Source organism: Maylandia zebra, linkage group LG4, assembly GCF_041146795.1.
Source record: "Maylandia zebra isolate NMK-2024a linkage group LG4, Mzebra_GT3a, whole genome shotgun sequence".
In the NCBI taxonomy this organism is placed as follows: domain Eukaryota; kingdom Metazoa; phylum Chordata; class Actinopteri; order Cichliformes; family Cichlidae; genus Maylandia; species Maylandia zebra.
The window spans coordinates 29,103,203-29,128,919 of record NC_135170.1 but is presented as its reverse complement, the minus strand read 5'-3'; the positions used below and the strand labels follow the sequence as shown (position 1 = coordinate 29,128,919).

General features: G+C 38.7%; 2 protein-coding genes across 2 annotated transcripts; both read right to left on the bottom strand.

Annotated features, from left to right (window-relative positions):
- Positions 1-511: 511 nt before the first annotated feature.
- On the bottom strand, positions 512-10,941 carry rab5c (RAB5C, member RAS oncogene family). Its single transcript, XM_004552292.3, has 6 exons — positions 10,807-10,941; positions 5,541-5,878; positions 3,651-3,802; positions 3,288-3,410; positions 3,089-3,182; positions 512-1,997 (listed from the first exon to the last, which is right to left on the bottom strand). The coding sequence occupies exons 2-6, from the start codon at positions 5,704-5,706 to the stop codon at positions 1,870-1,872; spliced, it is 663 nt and encodes a 220-aa protein (XP_004552349.1). The 5' UTR covers positions 5,707-5,878; positions 10,807-10,941; the 3' UTR covers positions 512-1,869.
- Positions 10,942-12,540: 1,599 nt separating this feature from the next.
- kcnh4a (potassium voltage-gated channel, subfamily H (eag-related), member 4a) lies at positions 12,541-25,365 on the bottom strand. The gene is made up of 16 exons (XM_076882799.1): positions 24,966-25,365; positions 20,486-20,719; positions 20,195-20,326; positions 19,935-20,068; positions 19,271-19,523; positions 18,205-18,362; positions 17,526-17,733; positions 16,960-17,154; positions 16,678-16,877; positions 15,553-15,802; positions 15,231-15,445; positions 15,021-15,059; positions 14,247-14,596; positions 14,079-14,158; positions 13,865-13,938; positions 12,541-13,666 (listed from the first exon to the last, which is right to left on the bottom strand). The coding sequence occupies exons 1-16, from the start codon at positions 25,039-25,041 to the stop codon at positions 12,710-12,712; spliced, it is 3,555 nt and encodes a 1,184-aa protein (XP_076738914.1). The 5' UTR covers positions 25,042-25,365; the 3' UTR covers positions 12,541-12,709.
- Between the last annotated feature and the right edge of the window lie 352 nt (positions 25,366-25,717).

The window sequence follows — 25,717 nt, the reverse complement described above, 5'->3', positions numbered from 1 at the left end:
TTTTCACAAAACACCTGGGGGATAACAGGAACAAACAAAAACCTAACAGTAAACCTGTATTTAGCGCTAACTGAACAATTACCTCTCTACTTTACGGATCTCTTCAGATGCACTTAGATTAGCTAAGGGATTATTATACTTGGTATTGTCCAGGAAACTCTAGTGAGCATGTGTTAACAGCCAAGAAAGCAAAGCCAGTTTAAACAGAAATCTAATCTTTAGGAAATCTCAGGATATGTAGACAATAGCCTGGAGAGAAAAGAAACAGGAAAGGAATCGGGAAATATAGAGAGTTAGTAAAAGTAATGCCAAAGCCAATTTGTGGCCAGCTACAGATAATACATGTCTTTTAAACTCTTGTGGGGCAGTGGGATAAAATCATTTACAAGCCACAACAGTACAACTCATAGTTGTCATTACTAGCACAAGCTGATATAGATATATTTATAAAAATCCAGTGTGATAGTTAATTAGATAGGACAAAATGATTAAACAGGCATACAAAGAAACATAACCTTACCCTTGTTTATTCATAAAATTACATTTTCCTTCCTCCTCCTCCCCCCCCTCACCTAACAGCAGTGACTGCCGTGCAAGTTCTGTTGTGCTAGTCTTTGATGCCACAACAGGATGATAACAGTGTTGAAAAGCAGTCCCTCCCTGATGTGCAGAATACAAATAAGGAGAGAGAAAAGAAAAAGGAAGCTGAGGATAACATCTAAATTCACCAAAATGATGAGACAGAACCAGTGCATTTAATACCATAGATCTTCAGAGAAAAATTAAGACATAGAAAAAACAAAAAAACAAAAAAGAAAAATCACAACATAATTAAGGTTGACAAAACATCATGTAGAGATCGGGAAGATAATGTTTTGACAAGAACTACTGTTTGATTATAAACTTCAAAAGTCGGATACAAATACAGTCATATGTTTTCAGTACACAATTGTGATTTTGGTCACGAAAACAAATCTTGCTTTATGTATTTGCCATTACACAGATGATTCAAAGACATTTCATTAATGCTAAAAATTACACAAGTGACAATGTTATTAAAGTACTATTTACTGTTTATTGTTTAATAACATGGTTGGATGATTGTAAAACCTGAAAGACTAGGCTTTAAAATCATATTGACCAGCTTGTGTCAAAAGGAAACAGAAAAAAAAATAATAATAAAGATGATTTATTTCAATCTACACAGCTCCATCAAGATGGAATATGTTTCGATTCCTCTTCTCCTGGTAGAAACCTTTTTCCAAAAATCTGACCAGGGACAAGACAGAAAAGTGAAGGATGCTGCATGCACCTCTATTTGAGTTTTAACCGTGTCTCAAGACCACGACGGAAAAACTTCAGAAATTTATGGTGCACGGGAAAGAAAGAGGGCAGAATAGAAAGGGTAGGGCTAGTGAGTCTTCTTATACTCCTTCTGGTTGCATTACTTTTTGTAATCCTTTACACAAATACAGAAACAAAAATGAGTGGCGCTAGTAAGTGCCACTGGTAATGACTGAGCTTTGTTTTTTCCTTCTTCCATGAATGGGATGCGTTTCCCCCCCCAAGATGACATCAAGGGTCCATCATCAATCGAGAGGTCATGGATTGGCATGAAACATGATTCCCTATGAGTAAGTTGATTTCTTGATCTGTTGCTTGGTTCGCCAGTTTAAACCATCAGTGGAGTCTGGCAGTTTACTGGCCAGTGGATTCATTTGCCAAACAGTTAATTGGTGCCGTGTTGCTCATAGGGTGGTTGGTCTGACCGTGGTTTGGTTTGACCAATGGGACGTCGTTTGACAGCTGGCTAATTTCTGGTCGGGTTGATCGAAGCTTTAGATTGGTTGCATCAGCCGATTCATTGTGCTAGTTGCTGCCCCCGCAGCACTGGCCACTTCTGCCCTGTGGTGCGGCTTCCTGCAGGTCCACACCACCTCTGGCTCGTCCGCCCGCGCCTGCTGCACCATGAGGCTCGTTTTTCGGAAGCTTCTTGGCTGTTTTGTGGTACAAAGTACAAAGACTTAATTCCTATACTATAATAACATGACAGTAAGCGTCCAACAACCTGCTATTTTCATTAGTAATAAGAATTTTTTTTAATAACTTAAAAGGAACAAATTCAAACATTATTCCCCTGACATGTAGGGCTATTTTTCCAGATAGAATTTTTCTGGTAATGAAATGAAAATGTGACCTGCAGCGTCAGTTTCTTTTACTGAACTACACCTGCAAAGCATGAAAGGTGCCAGACTGTAGAAGTAGGCACCTGTTTACCCATGAGAGGCTTACACTTGTAACAGGATGGAAATATTAAAAGGCATCTCTTGTCAGTGAGCATTTCATTTGAGTTGGTCGATACTAACAAAAGGCCCACACCATGGTTTAGAGGGGTTTTTTTTTAAGGTCATTGTACACAAGTGTGTGGGGGGTATCATTTCTAAACGAGACGATGCATTCAAAGGGTTTTTTTTTTCTACTTTGCCCACAACAAGTCAAATGCCATCTGGTTCAATAATAATAATTATTATTTATTAGTTATTATGAGAAGGCATAGATGCTGACATCTCCAGAACTGTGCAACTCTCACAAACAAGTCTAGATTTATAAATAGCACTGTAGGACAGAGGAAAATATCCTAATCTATTTTTGGTGTCAATGTTTCAACAGCAAAAAGCCTTTTTTCCTCTGAACAGTCCAAACACCAAAGTTATCCAATTTAGTGTAATGCAAACTGAAGAAAATCAACAAATTCACATTTTACAAACTTCAGCAATTACATTTAACATTTACGTGGGAAATGACCATCAGTGGTCTTATGCAGTATGTTTTGATGAGGATTTCTGGCAATCCCCCTTTTTTCCCCCTTGTATGAAATGATTATTTTGGCCAATGGACTGAGCAGTGCATAAAAATGAAGTCTAAAGTTTGCCACCTTGCATTCTTAACATTTATCATCATTTCGTCACATCGTTGTAAGAAAATGATTACTTAATCCAGACTTTAGAATTCCTATCATCAGGATGGTTGCTGATTTATTTTCCACTTCAGTACTTAATAAGCTATTATCCCTCTGTCTAACACTTACCTATAGCCATAAAAATCTCATTGACATTCATTGCAGTCTTAGCTGAGGTTTCCATGAAGAGCAAACTGTTGTCATCGGCATATGCTTGTGCTTCCTAAAAAAAAGAAAAATGCAAGCAGTATGAATTCACAGTAGTCTGTTAAATAATTTCCGAAGCTTTCACGAGCTTCAGCAATTGATCTCAGAACTTCCTCATTACCTGGAAATCTACAGCTCTCTTGTTTGCCAGGTCTGCTTTGTTTCCTGCAATTGCAATTACAATATTTGGGCTGGCTTGTCGCTGGAGCTCCTTCACCCAGTTCTTTGCACGTGTGAATGTATCCTTTAAAAAAAAAAAAGAATGTGCATCATTACATATTGCTGTGCTTTTAAAATTTAAATCACAGCTGCAGGTTTTTCATTTTACATTTTACTGAAAAAAAAAATAAAAAAAAAAATTGGAAGGCCAAAGGTCTGATTGCTGTTAAGCAATCATCAACCCAGGCTAGAAGACAAGGGTCAGCAAACAAATGACGTACGACTTTTGACTGTCCACGGTCCTGTCACAGCGCATGTTACTTACTGTGTTGGTGATATCATAGACAACAATGGCAGCCTGGGCTCCTCTGTAGTACATGGGTGCCAAGCTGTGATACCGTTCTTGTCCAGCAGTGTCCCAGATTTCAAACTTAACTGTTGTATCATCCAAACATACTGTCTGTGTGAGGAAGGCAGCTGGAAAGGAAGTAGAAAGAAATTATTCAATATTTGACAAAGAGGGGCTTAAGAGAAAGCAGAAAAGTCATCTCTAGGGGTGGACTTTCATATTTAAACTTGGCTTTGTAATCACAATATCATTAATGAAATCAGTCATTGAATGAAAAGAAGTTTAAAACTTGCTGATAAATTCAGACTCCAGAGGACATGCCAGCTATGGAGATAAACCTATAACGCAAAAAAAACCAAGAAAAAACAAAAAAAGCTACCAGGTACAAACAAAATGCTATGGTTTATGAACAGAGGCAAAGCTCCATTTAATTAGCCAACTGTCACAAGACCGAGAAAACCGAGCACTCACATAGCACATACTTTAAAGCTTTGTAATCTTTGACTAGGCATGCTGCTGACCAACCACAAGTTCGGGAAAAAAAACATAAAAAATGCTGACTCGTTTCAAGTCTTTTGGCGAGTGTAAGCACAGAGCTTCCTGTCATTACATCCTATAGCCACATTACTCACAAGCAACCTGATACAGGAAACATGGGGAAAGTTGGTTCTACACAAAGCAAAAGGAAAAACGACCAAAAGAAAAGACAGAACGAATGAACCAACTGTTCAGCGCTGATTTAACACAGTTTACTTTTGGCTTTCACCTGATACAAAATTGCAATGCAAGCAACTTTAATTAAAAGTGAGAAACTGCAATAATACATAAATATTGGATCCAGACATGAGCAGAGAGGTGGTGTAATAAATGTTGCAGCAATAATATTGAGATAGGTAGATGAAGAACTGAAGAAGAAGCTTTCCCTCACTTTCACTGAACTCAAACTTTGTCATTAAGGTAAGAATGATTTTTCCATGCCTTTGTTATTATACAGAAACATCTTTTTGGTCTTGCTAATCACAACATACTTAACAGTTTTTACAACTGTAAAGAAACTCCATATAAACCCAACATTGAGAAGCATGTGAATGGCTGCAACCCAGGAAACAAATACAGATACTTTGCACCACCTCCTTACATTATATTTGTCAAAAAACTGTTATCAATTAATTTCATTTTTAAAGTCATTAATCGGTATTCAGTCTCCATTTCATTCTTCAGCTAATCATTTCCTTACTTGCTTACAAATACATGCATTAGTTTGTTTACTTTACTGTATTGAGTATTCAGCACTGGAATTCTAGTAGGAGAGTAAATGTATTAATATCTAAACTCAGTGATTGTTTGTCCAGCTGGAGCAATGATTTTGCTCAGGCAGAAGATCCCATAGTGTAGAGAAAAAAAAACATATTTAGCCATCACCTCAAATACATTTTAATATCATCAAATATACATGTGAGGAGTTTGGTGGCTCATTTTAGCTGCAAAGAACTGGTTGCACGACTCTTCCTGCACAGACTCTAGTAACGGAAAACATTAAGACCTGCAGGCAAGCAGTTCTCTGAACTAGCAAGGACATGTTTTTCTGCTTGAGCACCTAAGTTTAAAACTTTTTAAGAGTCAGAACAAAAAGAAAAACATTTGTTTATGATTACGTTTTAATTTTTTTTGAAGTTATTTGTAAAGTCTACTTTTACACTGTAGATGAACAATTTCAAACACGCATTAAGAGTCTGCTTACCTGTACATACACAAGACATATATAGCTTTGATGCTACATATGTCTGTAAGTAAAGCAGAAAGTCAAAGAATAATACAATAGACAATTGTGGAAATCAAGCAAGAAAACAAACAAACAACCCTCACCTCCGATGGTGCTCTCCTGGTACTCGTGGAACTGGCCTTTGACAAAGCGCAGCACCAGGCTGGACTTGCCCACTGCCGACTCTCCCAACAGCACTAGCTTAAACTGGCAGATCTTGCTGCTTGCTGTGGTGCCGTTGGTCCGTGCTGGTCCACCTCGCCCTGCCATATTGCAGTGTTGAAAATTGGGAAAAAGAAGGAGGAGCTGGGGGAAGAGGGTGTATGGCTGACTTCAGGCTTGGGCTTACTATAGGGGAGCTGATGAAGTTAAGATGGATGTAGGAAAGTTTAGGTTGGTTGGCAGATTTACTGGAAGAAGAGGAGGCCTCACCAGTGGGGAGCTGCAAAACACAACAAATTTAGTTAAGCTCTACTCCAAACAAAACAGATTTCTACTGAAAACAACCACAGTCATTGTGAAACCTGTGAACACCAGTAGCATCAAATCCCCCCAAAACAAAATAACTCCTTGTTCCTGCAAGCGGTTTGACATAAGAAAGATTATTGAAGAAAGCAGTAACACTTTTTCTTTAACCCAAAATGATTAAACAATTTAAAATCCAAGTTGTTGACACCAAAACTCTCATCACATTGGGCCTCGAGATATAGAGTTTATAACCTAACTTTATTTACTATAAACAAGAGCTGAAGGAGAGCACTTAGTCTCTGATTTTAAATTGTGTCCTCCAACTTGCTCTCACAGGTTAGGTTATTAAACATTTAAATGGCTGAAGCATGCATTACAGGATGAAATTCTTACTTTTGCTTAATTTTTTGGCTTAACTACCAGTTAACGCAACTTGCCTAATGCACAAATATAAATACAATACAACTCAAAGTGTTCCTGTGATTTCAAAAATAGCCACAGCTCAAAGATATAGTCATGCATCATTAATATATTCGTGGCTGTTATCTACATAGAAAAGAAGAAACTCATTAAACGTTAAGCATTGACCACAAAAGAATGCCAGCAGTGGCTATTGGCCAAATTTTGTTTTGCAAGGACTGTAAGAACAATAAAAAGAAACCTTTGAAAAAAAACAAAAACAAACGGGGGGTTTGTGGTTAGTTTAAATTGGTACAAAATAAAATCTGTAGCTTATGTGTAAACAGGACACCACCAATTTGTTCCTTTCATTTCGCCTACTGTTAGTAAGTGAAACCTTGCCTGCGTGTGTGCGTGCGTGCATGTCAGTTGGGTGATACACATGAGGTCAGCCAGCTTCTGCTTGGTCAAAAGACAGGAAACACAACTGAGCTCAAAGCAGGAAGTGAAGATTGCAGAAGACATTTTACTGCTGAGCACATTAAAACCTGGGATAGACTCAGCTTGATCACAGGAATAGCTCAACACAGAAGCATGATGAACAATCAAGCCACGTATGAGGACTCTTCCTTAAAGACAGGGGGATAGCTCAAGAATGAGGGAAAATCAAGAGGCGGCATCATGGCTAATGATTTGGTTGTGCCAGCTCCACCCCCGCCTGTTGCTGAGCTATGCTTAATCTTTAGCATGTGACTGTAGATCATGGCTTTGTCAATGAAATATTAAGAAATTGCATGTTTTATTTGACAGTGAATCAACCAAGCTACAGTCAGTCAACAGACTAACTTGTCTCCAACACATTTCCATTATGTTTTTGGAGGAACTGGTTTAATTTAGCATTTGCAGATATAAGGAGCTATTTAAAAAAAATACACCAGTTCCTTTACAGTTTCCTGTTACGCAAACAAAAACGATGGCCATAACACACAGGCATTACATGTGTTATGGTAAAATAAATATTTTCCAATTTCATTAAAGCATTAAAGTCAGTTAACTCTTACATGGGATTACAGCTGTATACATGTACAGTAGATATCTCTAGCAGTACACTAAAGTTTACGCTGGGCTCCTTAACTAGTAGATCGGCTCTGCTTCACAGCCTAACAGAGAAAGGAAATCCTTTATAGCACAGCAGAGTTGGAAAAGTCAGTCTGTACTCATAAGATTAACATTCCTCACTAGGTGAATGAGTTGTTTCTTCCTCTTTTTTCTTTTTCTTTTTAAAACAGAAGAATTAACTTAATTCTTCTGTTCTTAGGAATAAGCTACATAGTAATAGATAAACTATACTGGTACTTTCCCATGATACTGGGAAATTAAGACCTATTCAACCAACATTCCTTAAGAAAATTATTTTCTACTATTTATAGTATTTAATATTTAATACTGAATTTCAACTTTTGACGATGACAAAAGCACTGCATTCGTAAATAATACACACACAAGTTAGGCATCTTTTGGTAGCAAAAATTCATCTTCAACCAAGGACCATGACGTAGTTTTTTTTTGTTTGTTTTTTTAATAAAAAGAGGATATATAAATGGGAAAACAAAGTACTAAAAATCTAATTCTATCCACAAAGCCTAGCTGCTGGATTGATGATTTAGTAATGACTGAGAGCCACAACAGTAACATCAAAGCTGGAAGCAGCTGACAGGCTTGCAATCAGAGACTCTTTGTTACACTGATAGAGACTTTCACACATCTTAAGCAGCATCTGATGGATGCTGTGATGGCATCCCTAATGGGTACTGCAAACCTCCACAGGGAAGTGGGTCAGGAAACGAGAGACAGTGGGACATAGGTCAGAGGGGGAGGAGAAAAGGCAGGAAAAAACAACAGACGAGAGGGAGAGGCTGTGAAATATTTATTGTGGCCCCTGTATGTTCTGCTGCTGGCATAATATCCAAGAACTTAGCAGCGATTGTGGTTTATTGCAATCTAAATTGGAGAATGCATGCACAAATTAAATGCGTTTAATCAGTCAAAGAAGCAATGAAAACATTTTTTTAATTGCTTTTGCTCCGTGAACAAAATCTAGGTATCGTTAAACATTAGTTATACTGAAAAATTAAGCAGAAAGATCAGGTTACCAGCTGCTATGATCAGTTTCCAAGTGTTCTTGTGACTGCTAGATTTGAAGATTTTGTATTGTTGTACTAGTGCGTAATCGAGGCTCTTCTTATGCAGAAAACAAGCTGTCACCTAACACCAAAAGACCATATTTGCAGAAGGAAAATAACAGGATTCATTCTCCATTCCTGGTCACACAATTAAAAATGACATTCTGTAATTAATAAATTTTGGTTTACCTGGACAGTATGATGATTTCCTTAAACTTCAGACTAGATTTTAGAAAAAGAAAATCACTTTCACATTCAATTTATAAACTAGATTAACAACCTGCCACCAAAACACTGACATTACGAAGACAAGCAGAGACATGTGCAGTTCACTTTATTTGAAGGATGGAGTCATGGAAGAAATGGTATCTGATGAGGGGCTGCATCACCATACTTTTGTCTTAGCTCATAATCCCATCTGCTTGTACAGATGGCTGTGTCCAAATTTGCATGTACACATGAGCATATATTAAAGGCCTATCTATTGCTGCCAAAGGTGATAGTTTGTCCTAGGTTGTAAACAAATATTGAAAAGCAGCACCATTCTTGGGAAATCAAAAGAAACAGGAAATGTTCTGAATCCAAGATAGCTACAAAGAATTGGTTTGGCATTGTGATTTTAGATGGGAATGTGGTGACACAATACAGGAAAAGCAAACAGCAGAGTCACCACAAGCATCACTGGCGCTTCCCAAACTGAGACCTTTCAACTCATCAAACTGTTTAAAACAGACTTTGTCCACTTTATGACTTCAAGTGATTTTAAGTGAATTATTAAATAATGGGATTTGATATTTGATCCTTTACACAGATTTACTCAAAAATTGAGTCCAGTTGATTGAGCGACATTTAGTAGGTCCAGCTGTCCGTTTAACTACAACAACTTACAACTTTAAAGGCAATGCCAAAACATAGCACCCAAATGTATTGCATACTAGTGTTCAACTAATTTGCAGTCCTTATTTTAGGGCTGGGTTGTCAAAAAGAGTGGCTGTTTAAGAAGGACAAGGTCCACATGCCATAAACATGAGAGCTCAGGCAAGCAACTGTAAATCACATCTTTATCTCAAAGGCCAAGCTCTGTTACTTGTATCAAGCCATAAACATAAGCTGTGAAGATACACAGCATACAAAAAAAGTATTTGCTGTTAAATGCAAGAAGACACACGTGCAGGCACATAACAACCCCAACGTTGCAATATGCGGATGTTACACCACAAAGTCAGCAGTAATGACATTTTAATGATGAGAAGGCACTGCCATAAATACAACTTCAGAGGTAAGCAAGAGACTATGTACGCACATTTACTCTGTCACAAAATGTGATGCACAAATGCAGCTGATAATAAAAAGCACCAGATTGTGAAGAGATTACAGCTGCCTTGATAGTACATCTAATTTAGAGAACATAAGACGACTATGATGTGCCTCGACTGAGCCTAGACATCGCACATAAGACCAGTCATTAGACACTTAACCGGTGGCAGGAACGTAACATATTAAGTTAGTTAATCTACAACTAATATTTCAAAGTACGTGAGAAGTTTTGCTCGGTCGATGCCGGGTTAAGCACAATGATTAGGCAACTTAAACTGTAAAGCTAAGGTTTGATTCAAAACAATCGATAAAATAACTATCAAACAACAATGCACCTGTCTTGGCTAAAACGGCACGTTACATTTAGGTGCGATACGGAACCGCTTTCATAAACGTAGACGACACGACTGGAACTTGTGAGTTCCACTAAGCACTTGGCTAACAAAATGAACGCTGACTACACAACGTGAAAGAATCAACCTTGTTGCTTACTTAGCAGTAGCACCCATTTGCTAGCCTAAACTGACAAAGAAAACAAAAGCTATGTTCTTGGCAAGGAAACTTGACTTCTGATAGCATTAGCTGTGTTAGCAGCTACGGCCAAAAGTCGAAAGCGTCATTAGACAACTTTTCTTTTCTCGGCCCTGTGTCGTCAGCTGTCTGACGTTTGAGGAACTCCGGGACGTCTTATTGCGTCCACTTGCTTGCATGAAACGATGTCACATTTTTCTAAGCTATCTCAGGGCTCTGCCGTGGCATTATTATTTTATTTTTTTTCAATATTTAGAATGTTTGTCCCACGGGGCAGCTCGTAGCTTCCCTCGATCCAGTCTGATAAGGCATTTCGGTTGAGCCCGGACTTTGCTGACATGCTAAGCAGAAAAAAATAATAATAACAAAATAGATCAAACTACAGTAAACAGTTTGTCGACAAAATAATCCAACACACGTTCAGTATTGCTCTTCACCAACATGACTCTTAATTTCAAGTTGTTTTACTTACATTACTTTTTCTTCCTTCGCTGGTCTCATCGGCAGCAGCTGCCTTCTTCTTCTTCTTGGGCTCCGGCCTTCCCTTCCGGTTAGCAATTTTTCCGGGAACCTCCCACTTTTTGTCAGTGGCTTTCTGACCAATGAGGACAGCGGGTTACGCTAGACCCTCCAGTCTGCAGCACGACATTTTTATCAAGGTTTTATTATATCTAGTCATAAATAACATCTAAAATTATCTTAATTTGAATATAATTATAATATAATGATATGGTGTTTATGAAAATTATGTATAATGACAATAAAACTTGTGCTTTTCAAATGGCGTGAAATTTTGTAACAAATTTTGTTTAGCATAATATTTTTAATAAGCTTGGGATACAATCTGCGTTCATAAAGAAGGATCCTTTTTTTATTTTTACTAATATTTTAATGATCCTTGTGATGTCTCCAATGTCAAACAGTAAATTCTGATCTTCATCTTCCTTTGGCTTCTTCATTTAGGGGTCACCACATCATCTGCCGCCATTTAACCCTACCCCTAGCATCCTCCTCTGTCACACTAATCCTCTGCATATCTTTCTTCACTGCTTGAGTCTTCTCCAGTGGGCTTCCTGTTCTCCTCCTGCCTGGCACCTCAGTGTTTGTCCAGTGTATCCACAATCCTCTTCTACATATGTCCAAAACATCCTTGCCTCTTTAACTTTGTATCCAAGCCACTTAATCTAAGCTGTCCTTCTGATATACTCATTTCTAATTTTGTCCATCCTGGTTACAACCCAATGAATATCTTAGCATCTTCAGTTCTGCCACCCCCGGCTCAACCTCATGCTTTTTTGTAAGTGCCACCATCTCCAAACAGTAACATCTTGTAAATGTTTCCTTTCACCTTTGTTGCTATCCTTCTGTCACAAATCATCTGTCACTCATTTCCACCCACTCTAACCTGCCTACTCGTTTTTCTTCACCTCTAATGGGCAGTGTTTGTTGCTTTAGATTGTTAAACTCACCAACTTTCACTATCTCATCTCCTTGCATCTTCACATGTTCAAAATGAAAGATGAATTAATAGTGAAAGAATGGCTTTCTTTGCTTTGACCGATGACACAAAATTCTACATGCCCCTCAGTATATTATTAATTTCAGAATTGTTGCTAAATGCTAAAGAGTCACATGGACATAAATATATCTGCCATGATACTACCAATGAATAAAAATATCAAGATTTTTCAGCAGTCTGTTGAAAATGTCATTGCTATATAGAATAGAATAGAATAGAATTCAACTTTATTGTCATTGCACATGCACAGGTACAGTGCAACGAAATGCAGTAGGTTGATTGGACCAAGATTGGTCAAATATGATTAACACGTTTCAGGAATATGTTACATCATTCTACAGGTCAAAAGCTTGGTTGTGGCTCCAAAAGGCCATATCTCATGAAATGCCAGTCTTGTGTTTGTTGTAGTAACGACATATCACCACTCAGGGGTGCTGCCCATTCACTTGCGGCTTCTAAGCCAACCCTGGAAACATTTTGTGGCTGAATACAGCAGTGACAATTCACGTGATAGAAAAAAATTAAAATGAATAACTAGCCAAACAATTTTGCATTGAATGGTTGAGTGAGAGTGTATGGTCTGCAAAATAAGATTGCTTCAGCTATGATCTATGCAGACCATGACATAATCTCAATTCACAAATATTATTAATGCCATATAAAACACAAGAACCATCAGTGGAGAAAAACAGGTTTATTCTGTAGTGGCAGTTGGATTCCAATAGTTGATTGAGAACTTGGCTAAATAACAATTTATTAATTTCAAACTTCACACCAGATTTCTTGGTAAGGTACTCTAAACATTACGTCAGCTTTGTTATTTACTCGCTGATAGCACAACCAGATAGGGATGTCATCAGTGTGGCCTTTCTTTCATATCAAGAATGCTGTCTCCTGTGGAATGAGACTCCATGGTCTCTGTCCTCTCTTTATAAAGTGAAGCTTTACTGTCCATGTTTGGTACTTGCTCCATCAGAGAATTTGCCAGATCCTGTGTTTGGTGGACAGGACTGGATCCTACCGGATCATTCTGTCTGGAGCCTTCGACAGTACCTCGCTGGTCCTCGTATCCTGTGTATATCAAAGTGTGGGCTCTTGATGGCGTCAAAGAGCTAAAGGCAGTGTGATACTGTGGTTGGGCTGAAGGAGTGGTGGATAAATGTATAGGTGTCTGGGATTTGGTCTGATTATGTGAAGAATCCGAGTTGGTTTGAACACTTAGGGGTGGCTGGGAGTAGCCACAGTTTACTGTAGAACATAAGGAGTGGGTGCTGCTTATTGTGTGGATTTTTGCACTACTAACCACGTGTGAGGCCTGAGAACTTAATGGGTAGCCACTGAAGGCAGAACTGATACCCAGGAGCGATGGACCTCCATGGGCATGAGAGGAGGTCATGTAAGGAGAGCCTGGAGATGTTCTGGGTGTTTGGAAAGGGCTAGAGAAGCACTGAAGCCTCTGAGTTGTGTCTCTGTCAGAGCAGACCAGGTGTGAACAGGATGGTATTGTGCTTGACGAGTACAGCAAGGCGGAACTGGTGCACTGGGAGGGTATTCCACTGGAGTGCCATATATTTCTAGCAGGATGGCTAATCATTTCATGAACAGGTGGTAACTCAGTGGAGATATTTAAAGGGACATCCGGTTGCCAGTGGCTAGAAGTTGTCACACTTGGGTTGGGGAGCACCTGAGTGCCACATGAACATGTGGAAGCTGGAGAGTTATTGTGGAGCATTGTCATATGAGAATGCAGAAAATGTATTATGTCATGGAGTTCCTTGGCAAGGTTGGAAACATCTTGGTTTAAGTTGTTTACCTGAAAGAATGAGAAATAATGACTGTTTATTCAAAACTGTTAACTGTTTATTTGTAACTGCTATCATGTTAAGTTGATATGAATTCAAGCATTAACTGATTAGATTCACTTGGTCAAAGGTAAAGGTTACTGTGTCCTCACAAAACACATTTGGGCATATTTCAAGGAGCAGCACTTTTGCCTAATAAGGGAACATACCTCTTTGCTTAGCTTGCTGACGCTCTGTCTCACTTCTTCTGTCTCAAGAAACAGGCTACAGATGTGTAACCGATCTGAAAAAGGATTTTTTTTTTAAAAAGTGAGAAACTCATCTAATCTGTCCCGACTTTGGGTTATATTTAATGTCTAGTCCTGAATAGAAAGGCTTATATTTACAATTTCTCATTAATCATGCAGTTTTCAGACACTTTACCTGCAACATTAGTCTTTGCCTCGCTCTGTTCCATATTAAACTGAAATGTGTGATCATTATCCTCAATTCCATCCACGACCCTGACAGTAAGACAAATGGGTGTTATATTAATTTAATTATATGCAAACAGATTATTGATATTTGACCAAAGGAGAATGAATAGGTCACCTGGGGCTGAGGTTCAGAGGACTAATACAAGAACCGGATGGCATGAGTTTGGCAGGCCGATGGTTCAAGTCTAGGTCACTGGTAAGACTGGGTAAAGGAGATGGAGAGAGCTCCTCGCTGAAAAAAGGTTGTGGGGAAGGACTACAACCCCTGCTTCCCTGAGCAGGTGATCGGCAGAGCTGCAGTGCGCAGATGTGCCGGAGCTCCTCGCCCAGCAACGTGCTGAGGCAGGGTTGATGGACAGGGCTGCTCTGTAGTAGAGGCAGTCTCTGGTGCTGAGAGTATTTTACGTGGTCTGTATGTTTTACATCAGCTCCTTGAATGATATAGGATAGTTTATGATCCATAAACTGAGGAGAAAAAAGATGGAAAACTCAATGAAGCCGATTGCAAAGATTTGTGCATGATTTTTGTTTGGGTAATAGATTTGTTTGCTACAAAAATTCTTAGTCTAGTGATTTTGATAGTGTCAGAAATACTTCTCTTGTAGGATAGTTTTAATTAAGCTTAGTGTTTTTCTTGATGACTGGAGTGTAGAAACCATATATAGTACATGCTGTTTGCTCCATTTCTCTCTGTTACCTAGCAGCAACTGGAGCATTATTATCTCAACTATAAAAAAAAAAAGGCATTTTAAGTGTTTTCTTATCTACATGACATTTATCAAGAGAATGCAATGCAAGCCGGACTAATCCCTTAAGCTAAGACAGATTTAACTATGGCTGTATCAAGCATGTCAAGGCTAAATTAATCATCCTAATGAGGCAGACATACCTGAGACTGCCTGGGTGTCAGCTGAAACCGTGTTACTCCCTAAAGGCATGGAAGTGAAAATGAACAAAGCATTACACTCACACTGGAAACTGAACATGTAAAGCGTTCCATATAGCATAGGTATGTTTGTACACCATATTCTGAATTGTGGTGCATTCGAATGTGTCTCATTCTGAGTTTTATTCCATTGCTTCAAAGTAAATGTCTTACATCAGCTTCACTGCCTTCTCTCAAGTTGTAGGTGAGATTGTGGTGGATGTCCAAGCTGAACCGACTGCAATACTCTGGATAAAGCCCCAGGACCTCCCTCAAAGCCCTGACACTGATGTACTGCAAGTCGCAGTATGTCAGTGCCTTCACATCTGCATTGGTCTTGATCACCTTGTCATGCTCTGGTAGGTCAGCCCCTATGAGGTCGCCTTTGCCTGTAGGGATTGTCACATAAGCATAGTATGTGTAATATGTCAATACACAGCTAATATGTAGAGAAATCTGTATGAGATTAACATTAAAACACTGGGTGCACACTGACCCAGGATCGCTAGGACCATGCCATCTTTCAGAACCTCCAGGGAACCGGAGCACACAAAGTAATTAGCTTGTAGGGCATCTCCTTGGCGAATAAGATATTCCCCTGGTGCACAGAAGGAAGTTTTGATGTGGAGGGAGAGGGAGCGCAGACACCCTCTGCTGGCTCGCTCAAACACAGGCAGCTGCAGTATGTCTTTGTTCAGATGCATGGTAATGTCAGCTCGCAGTTCATCTGGGAAGTCATGTAACAGCTAAGAGCGAGGACACGATAAAATTAAGAACCGCTATTTAATAGTTAACCACCGTACCGGTACTTAAATGCATATAGAGCTTTGCAAGACACAAATTACCCTCTTTTTTTAAGTACTTGTAATTATCAGCTCATTGTTCACCCAGATATTCTTCTCACAGAAACAAAACTCCACTGCCTTCTTGTCTTGCTACATTTCGGCTTGATAAAACTGGAATATTGCAGTACTGCATTTACGTGTTTCCTGTAAAGTCTGTCCCTCCTCTTGTAGTCAAAAATCACCAGGTACTCTCCTTTTAAAATACTTCAATCTTTTTGTTTTAGACAATTACTTAGAGATATTTGACTATGCAATAGTGCTACTAAGAAGCCTACACATATGGTATGGTTAACCACTCCTAAATTAAACAAATTAAAAAAAGGGCAGACTGTGTTTTTAAAGACATGATAATACTGCCAGCATGTTCTCAGAAACCAGTGGCTCTCTCTGTTACCTTCAACACTGAATTAATTATCTGAGGATACTGATGGTTGGGGGTGTTAATGAGTGCTCTCTCTATTTCAGCTCCAACCCTTGTAATTACAGGAACTTCTCCTAGATAGGCTCTGGCAGTATACTGAAATTCTATTTGCAAAAAAGGACTATCTACTTAAAGAACTGGAATAAGACTCCAGAGAATCTGAGGTGCCCCATATTTTAAGAATGGCATTTCTGAGTGTAGAATAACCAATATCCAAAAAGAATAGACATATTCTTCAGCTACATATTAAAAATGATGCATTCTGCCAGAAAAATAACTTATTATGTCCAAGCAAATATTTTTCATAAACACAAAGAGCCAGGAGAACACGGCTACAGTGTGATTCTTTACCCACCTCATTGGTGTTGATTCCATTGTTGACAGACCAGGTGGCCTGAAAGTACTCCAACATCCTTTGCTTGAGCTGTTGAGGTAGCCGATGCACACGGATGAAGTCCTTGAGATCCTTCATGCGGGTGTGGTAGAGGGAGCGACGTGAGTACATGCGCTGGATGATAGCAGTCACGTTGCCAAAGACTACTGCATGCATCAGGGCTGGAGGTGACAGAAATATGGGGACATTCTTGAAACATTTTTCATATAGTTGGGAATTTCCTGCCATGTCCTTTAAACTCACCTCCCATCAGCATAATACAGATGGAGAAGATTTTCTCTGCATCTGTATTGGCGCACACATTCCCAAAACCAACACTTGTAAGGCTGCTGAGGGTGAAATAGAGAGAAGCAATGTAGGCGCTAGGCAAGGATGGACCACCCACGGTGCTGTTGATGTACGGCGTCTCCAGACGTTTTCCCAGCTCCTGAAGCCAACCTGGTGGAAGAGGTTAGAAGGTTGTTACGTAGGTCTATCTGAGTGATTAAATTAACTTTTGTTATTCTTTTTTAATGGTTGAACTTTTCTGCTGTCGTAGGTGATATAATACATGATATAATATAGAATGACATAATGTGTTACTGGTGATATAATGTAATCATTTCTTGACCTACACTTCCTCTGAGGAAACAAGCTAGGGGATGAAATGATGCTGAAGCATTCAAGCATTAGCTGAGATGTGCAGCACTGACACGGCGATGTTGCCAAAAAAAAGACACCTAATTTGTCTCAGTAAAGCAAACGAGTGAGGGAGAATATTATACTTTTAACTGTGTGGGACTATTCAAACAAAACTGCAGTGTCCTCACCTATGTCCCAGGTTACTGGGTTACCGCTTTCTATCTCCTTGCGTCCAATGATATACCAGACACAAGCCATCCAATGAGCAAGCAGTGCAAACACAGACATGAGCAGGGTCAGGACTACAGCGCTGTACTGGGAATATCGATCCAGTTTTTGTAACAGCCGTAGCAAGCGCAGCAGACGGACTGTTTTCAACAGGTGCACCAATGAAGTCTGGAAAAGGAGTGGAAAAGTACAACATCAAAGATGCAGATTAGTTTATTTAGTAGTTTTGCCGTTCAAGGATCTGTATGAGTGTGTTTAACTTGTGACACATCCCCACTTCTCTGTTAGTACCATCAAATACTATCAAAGTTAGAACAGCGTAATAGCTGGAGAGTTTGCAGCGGACGTCGAGCAAAACAAAAATACAGTTAGGGAGATGACTTTGTGCGTCAGCTGAAGTTGCCTTTGGCAAACTAAGACTAATCCATGAGAAGTACTAGTGTCGAAGCAAGCAGACTAACAAGAATGTTCAGTGAAGGGCATGAATGTAGAAGGATAATCATCTCCACTCTCTTCTCTGGGGGAAATAGCACTATAGCATTACTCACTATAGGCTTAAAGTTAGTCCATTTAAAGACACTGGAAAGTATAAAACAAAGGTCATTTTAGATTTTCACGTATCTGGAATAAAAGTCTTACCACTGTAATGTTGAAAGCATAGAGAAGGTCAAAGGGGAGTGCTGCAATCAGATCTACAAAGAACCAGGTAGTGCAATAATGGAGGCAGATGGATCGGGTGTCGTACACCACCTGACCTGACTGACTCACAAAGGTGGTACGGAAATTCAGGAGAATATCTGAAAAGGAACAGTAAAGTTAAAAACAAAAGAGAAAGATGGCAAACCAGAACAAAGAAAACAAGATTTCACTAGAGTCATAGCCGGGGCAGTTAATATATAAAATAATATACATTACAACAATATAGCTCAAGAAGACAGCGGGATATTAGGATACAAAGCCTCATTTCAGCAAATAATTAAATCATTGTTATAGTGCTAGTTAAAGTTGCACAGATTCTATGAGTAAGGGGCGGGGGTTGCAGCCCAAGAATGTTAAACAAAGAAACATATCAAGCTGCATGTTGCAAGGACAAATAGAATTTGCAGCATAAGAAGCACAAAGCAGTTAATGCAAGGTTTCCCTGGCAATAAACCCAACTCTCTTTTGTATACTGAAAAGGCGACTGTTTGTTTAATTTCAGTAAGACTGAACTGAGGATGAGTTTAAATGAAAGAAAAAAAGGAAAAACGTGTTACCAGGTGAGCTAATTTTGTGATGGTGTCTGTCCCCAGACAAACTTGTTGAGAGACAAGAAGTCAGCGAGCCTCGTGGCACATGTGCTATCGCGCATTCTTTGGAGGAAAAATGGGACGACGTGAGAGAAATCTAATTATGATTTCTAACCTAGGGCAACAAAGACAGCCTGAGTGGGTGAGAAAAAGTAGGAGGTAGTCGTGTGTTAGCCATTGCCAGGGAAACTACTGCAGCTGCACTGGGGAATATGTTTCTTCATTTAAACTTAACATTGTTGTCTGTTCGTAATGTAAGTAACAGGTAGAAGAGACTAGTAGCTTGCAGAGTAGAACCTCTTAGAAAAACATTTTCATTTGTTTAAGGTGTTTAGTATTTCAATTTTACCTAAAAAAATATTAAAGGTTATACTACTGCATCCTTATTTTTTTCAATAAATTCAAATATATTATACCAAGAATGAAGAGCATCTCTACAGCAATGTCACTGCCTATGGTACTGCGGCTGACAAGTGGCCGATGGTCACGGTCCTCATCATGGCTGACAAAGCAGACGTTGTAAGGCACTGTGACTGCGACATAGAAAGTTGCCAGAAGGATTAACCAGTCCCACAGAGCCTTGAACATGCTGTAGTGCAGCAGGATAAAGCGGGACCTCTTCACAGCTGCCACCTTGTACTCGGGCAGGGACGGTTTCTGGAACACACTCTGAAAAGATAACAAGTCATTCAGCTTTAGACTTCAAATCAGCACTGCTTTGATATCCTTGCTTGGTGGCATAGTGATGACACAGATGGAGAGAGTAAGCTAATTTTACAAGCCTGCAAATCTCAAGTGCCCGGACTGTGTTTGCAAGTACTTTAATTCTTGAAGGGCACTAAAAGTATGACACATCATCATCATCATCATCACAGCTGTTTGAATAGGGCCAACTGCCCCTATCTGGTACACAAAGTACGTACCTTGGTACTAAATGCAAAACTCACCTGACTCAGGGTTACCTGATTATTAGCATATAAAGGACAGCTTTGTTGTTGAGTGTAAATGTTTAGCTAGTAAAAGTGCAAAACTGTGCTTTAGTTTTATGTATTTATTTCTAAGCCAGTGGTTTGCTCTCACATTAGGCAACTTCTTCTTGTTCCTCTTGGTGAACAGCCTGTTCAAGTGGTGTAGAATGGTTCTCCCCCTCTCTCTACTTTGAAAAAAGTGTGATTGTCCACTTTTTCTTCTCTGGTCAGCAATCTCTAACATTCCTGTAAGGAAAATAATACGCACTAAATAAAATTGTGTGTAAATTATGCCAAAAAATGCACATTAAATGACACAAAAAATAAGTGCTTTTGTTAAAAACTAAAGAAACGCAAGCAGCCAGGCCTCACCGTCTCTTTGAGTACAGCGATATTTTTTTCCATGTGATTCGCTGACATCTTTGAAGGATAACAGGAACAGCACAACCTCACCTTTCTCATTTTTAATTGGTACAATATCCAGGAGGCACCAGAATGGATTTCCTGGGAGTATTAAAAATGTTATTACAAAGACATTACCTCGTCAGACAATTAATTCACCAAAATGATGATTAGATCTCTAATACTGATGAAATAACAATTTTTTTTGTTGCCAAGCTCAAGTCATTCTCGTTTGTGACCGTGAGTGTCTGTGATTCTCACCATTTTTCCTATAAAAACAGACTTCTCCTTGGTACTCCTGCTGGCCTTCCAGGGCTTTGTCTACCTGTTGAATCACATTTTCACTGGTCTCAGCCCCGTGAAGGAAACGACACGTGCAGGTTTTCTGCATCACCTCTGTTCGAACAAAGCCGGTTAACTCACAAAAGCCATCGGAGCAGTAGACAATAGGGTATCCACAGCTCCCCTGAGTATTTCCCAGGAGGAAGTTACAGTCTGTGAGGAAAATAAAAAGATCAAAAATCAGGTAAAGTTATTGTGTGACCTGGAGAAACAGACATGGCGAACCGAACAGTAGGAAGTGAATAGATGTATCCAAAGTATATAGCTGCAGTTCTGAAAGAAAACATTTAAATGTGTCAAGTATAATGTTTTTTAATATAAATTTTTAAATACAAGTTCTTTTGAAGCACAAAAAGTAACTTTTCCTATCTGAGTCATTCTTTGTATTTTCAGCTCAGAACCCTGAAGTTGGCAGTTATCTAGTGTACATCAAAGAGAGCTTTGAAGTTTGCTGCTGGTGAGCATTAAGTCCAAGAATATATGCAGAGTGCCAGCTGGTCCCAGGACCTCAGTGAGACTCTGGTTCTAAATCATTTTCAGTCATTAGACATTGCACTGATGAATATTTTCCAAAATGTTTTGTCCTGTTAACCAAAAATTTCAATTACATTTCCACCAAACTATGCGGAATTGGTGGAGTTCATTTAAACTGATTGATTTCCTGGCATGGACCCGGCACAATTTATGAGCAAAGTTTAGGTTAGGGTTTTTGGGAATGCTATCCAGAAGCTTAATGTTAGCCTACTTTATCAATTCCAAAACCAATTTTGTGTGCAAACATCTTTTCAAACCTCTAATTGTTGATTTGAGGTGAAGTTAAAGTCCTCCTTTTTTTATTTTTCCATTCACTTCACAGTGAGTCAGGGTGGCTGTAGCTCAAGAGGTAGAGCGGGTCAACTGCTGGTTGGAAGGTTGGTGGTTTAATCCCTTGCTCCTCCAGTCTGTATGCTAAATATACTTGGGAAAGATACTAACCCCAAGTCGAAGATGTGTGAATGAGGGATGTTGTATAAAGTGCTTTGAGTGCTCTGGGAGAGCAGAAAAGTACTATATAAGAATCAGTCCACTGACAATGTGAATGGAAAACAGCCCCATAGTAAGATGCTGCCACCACCCTGCTTGACAGACTGTACATTACATCTTTACTCCACCAACAATAGCTCTTATCATTGTTGCCAAATAATTAATAATTAAATAACAGTGTAAGAATAGCTTTTCTTTGCGTATCACCAGTCAAAAAGGTGGAAAATAGAATAGCTTACCCAACTTGCCCAGTTCCTTAAGTTACAAACTGATATATAGAAATAAACTGTTTGGGGTGATGCACTTTAGACTCTATTGTAAAGGGACGCAACAACCAGATGTCTTCATCATTCAATGACTAATGGAAGTGTGCTTTCAGTTGTCCAACCCATCAATATTTAGACAAATAGACTGAGTACACTGACATGTCATCTTTTATTTGTTTATTCAAACACACTTTGATGCAAGCAAATTTAATTCCCCCAAAGTTCTTTGTTTGCTTATGTAGCAAAGCACTCCAATGATGATATAGCTGCAAGGACAACACCAAGCACCTGTACTGCGGCCAGATATAATGAGGCTGATGCTTTGTGTTCTCTCTACAGCTTGGAAAGTAAACAGAGACCGATAATAGCAGTTTATTCAGATGCATGCTGTCATACGGTATTGTATTTTAAATGATTTTTCAACCACAAAATAATTGCCAGCATCACTAAAGGGTGCTAACAAAGTGTTGCCTCCAGAAGAACACATGTGCAAGGTTTTTTATTTTATTTCATTTTTTCACCTGAAGTGTCTGCACTTAATCTCATAAGAAGCTAAATTAAGATCTTCCTGCGCCTATGTTGCCATGGCAATTTGTGCAGGAAAAAAATGGTAATGTTGCAACAGTAACCTCACTGATTTGTACAAAACACATTTAATAGATTTGACTAAGTCCACTTGCTCAAAGGGGACCTGCTACGATAATCTCCTGCACCACATTTGTATTTTTGGACATTATTGGACTAGCTGTGCATGATTTACAGTTGAAATAACCTTAATTTATCTTATACTGGTGCAAGCCCGCAGTCTTAAAGCTACTCTGACTTTCTTTTGACTAGCCACCCCTCACAAACAAAAGGTTTGAATAGCAATTGGGTCAACATGCCATGACCATGGTTAACACTGACACTCATCAAACCTCAAAATGATGTGAATCACTACAAAAACATTGTTAAAATGCAAGCATTTGTTGATTCAGATGCATTTAGTATTGCTAACTATCCACAACAGAACGTGGGGAGGAGAAAACTGCAATTTCAGCACAAAAACAAACATGTTTGATAGACTCCTTATGCTTCTACAGGCTACAGTGCACATATATCTAATGAATATTATTCTGAAAGCTTTAAAATTGTCGATTAAGATCAGTACCCTGTATAAGTTGTGAGTGACTAGATGAAAAAGTAAACTTTTCCTGCTTTCACAGGTTGACTGAACCACACCTCAAATTATATTTGATTGGCTCTCTGTCTCTTGCATATGCAGTAATTCATCTAAATTAATCTCTCTGCTCTCATGTCAGGATCATACTGCCTATATTCAGTCACCCTCACAGTATGTGATCCAACACTTTCAAATCAATTAACATATATTTTTCAACTATTCCTGGATTCCTGCGGCATTATGCTGAAGCCATCTCTTGTCAGTTGATCCTTTTACATCCTACTCAGTGACTTGATCAGTCCACCGACGCACGACTCACATACAGAGGCACTGTGGCTGCCAGATAATGAAAACATGTTTGCTGCCCAGATATGTGTAAATGCAATTCTATATCTGCTTTCTGCGGATGTGAAGGTGAGGGCAAAAAACCTCAGAGAACAGATGGAGAATTTTCAATGGCGAGAGAAACGCAATGTCTGACCTGTGCACCACTTTTCTTGTTTTCTGAAAAAGTATATATATATATATATATATATATATATATATATATATATATATATATATATATATATATATATATATATATATATATATATATATTGTTGATGTGTTTCTCTTTTTTTTCCACTAAATCTGATGTAGAGTAAAACTGACATGCTTGGATACTTGATGTAAGATGTAACTTTCCATGCCTGGTATTGTTCATATGTGTTTGAGTGGGTGTAACCAGGTGGATCTGTTCCATATGCTAAGGTAATAAGATTTTTCTTTCTGTATATTAAGTGTTATAGTGTGAGAATGTTGTTTCATTTCTTTGCTTCTGAGGCAGAACAAGCAGGAAGAAAAGCCACGTATTACCCAGAAACAAGAAGAAAAAAAGTACAATATTCTATGTGCTGTAGAGTGAGACTGTTAATCTGCCTCTTCATCTCATGCTAGGTTACATAAGACTGGAAAAATAATTGTGCTTTCTTAGTAATCCAAGCACATGTAAATATTAGCTTTACATTGTAGTGTAGTTTCGCATAATGAGCAAAAATCAAATCATGTCAAGCACTTGGTGCATAAGCTACATTTTCATTTGAAACTTTAATGGCTGTAATTAAATGCTAAAAAGTAATATGTTTTATTAGAGCTGGTATTTAATCAGGATTAATTATTCAGCAAAGTCTAGTGTTTAAATCCAGTAGTGTTTTCACAGTTATTAGCATCATTCTGTAACTGCCGCACATAGTTATTTAATTAACGACACTGTGCTGAGCCGGTCTTATAATAAACAATAGATTTTTCAGTAACTTTTTAAAAAGCTCATATATATTTTTTTTCCCTTCTTTTTTGGTAGATTTTAAACTGAAAGAAAGATGCCAGACTTTAGCTCTAAAACTTTAATGTTGCTCCTGAATAATTTGATTTGCCTTTATTTATTTTTTTTGTTTGCTGTTGAGAAAGACCTTGACATTATTATCAACAGGGAAATATTCTAACAAGCAACACATCATCTCAACAAGTGGCTCTTCAGCTCCAACATATTAAATGGGATCTCACTACTGTTGGACATATTGATTGACAGCAGTGTTTATCAGCGCCTGTCACAGTCCTAAATTGGGTTACAGAAATGCCAATGGCAAAAATCCTAAACGCAAGCTGGGAAAGCTTCATCTTTAAAATTGATTGACCTTTTGCAGCCAACATATTTCATATATAAATGTATTATATACCATTTCTTTCAATATAAGTAATACACATTTTAAGAAGAACACATACTGATCAAAATCTGCGGGGACTAGCAGTTTGACTTGTCCAACAATATCAGTCGCAGATTCCGAATACTTGGTCTGCAGGTTAATCGATTTACTATTCATGTATATTCATCAGAAATGTAATTATCAGCATTCTTTTAAAAAATCTGTATTAATGCAAAGTGATCCCCTCTCCCCAAAATACTTACGAGTTCCATCAAAGTGATTGGCAATGGTGTCCAAGAAGGTATTTTGTGGAGCAAGGAGGCCCTTCATTACAGGCATCTTTCACCAGAAAAAAAGGTCACAGAGTCCTAGTTTCAATTAGTTTGCCACCATTCCCTATAGAAGACCCGAATTAGACTTTCAACACCGCTTCTTGAGTTTTCTTGTAACTCTTCAGTGGAGTGGAAGTTTTATATATTCTATATTGAGTGGATAAAACTACTGAAATGTATCACAGAGTTTTCCATTTCTTCTTTGAAGGAAAATTCAGAGGTTTTCCGTGCTAAAGCTCTAAAGCTTTTCTCAGCCTGAGTCAGAAGTATTCAGGTTCAGTTGTGCATCGCTCTGTGCTCAGCACTGCTCCAGTATCACAGCAAAGTCTCAGCTGCTCCTCAGTCAGTGTAACTCCACTCTCCATGAATCTTGCCACTGAGTCCCCAGCCTCTCTCGCTCCCTCCCTCCCCTTCTCTCTCGCTCCCTCTCTCTCATAGAAAAAAGCTTGAACCATCCCCCGTTCTATCCACTGAATTTATGAAATATCTCTTGCCTTCACTTTCTTTCTCACATAAAACCTTGCCTTCTCCCCAGAGAAGTTATTAGAAATAACTTTCCTTTTTCTTCCATCTCTTGCTTTCTCACGCTCTCACCTCTATCTTTTGTGAAACTCCACAATGGGAGGCAGAAGATGATTTTCTGTTGCTTAGACTTCTCACTTAAATTACCAATCATTTTTCTG

Excerpts from the sequence above, each read along its gene's own strand:
- rab5c (XM_004552292.3), bottom strand. The coding sequence starts at position 5,706 with ATGGCAGGGCGAGGTGGACCAGCACGGACCAACGGCACCACAGCAAGC. Across the intron at positions 3,411-3,650 it reads TCTATGATATCACCAACACA|GATACATTCACACGTGCAAA; the intron begins GTAAGTAACATG and ends TTTTTTTTAAAG. Across the intron at positions 3,183-3,287 it reads AGAGAGCTGTAGATTTCCAG|GAAGCACAAGCATATGCCGA; the intron begins GTAATGAGGAAG and ends TCTTTTTTTTAG.
- kcnh4a (XM_076882799.1), bottom strand. The coding sequence starts at position 25,041 with ATGCCTGTAATGAAGGGCCTCCTTGCTCCACAAAATACCTTCTTGGAC. Across the intron at positions 19,524-19,934 it reads ACAAGAAGAAGTTGCCTAAT|AGTGTGTTCCAGAAACCGTC; the intron begins GTGAGAGCAAAC and ends TTATCTTTTCAG. Across the intron at positions 13,939-14,078 it reads GGCAAAGACTAATGTTGCAG|ATCGGTTACACATCTGTAGC; the intron begins GTAAAGTGTCTG and ends ATCCTTTTTCAG.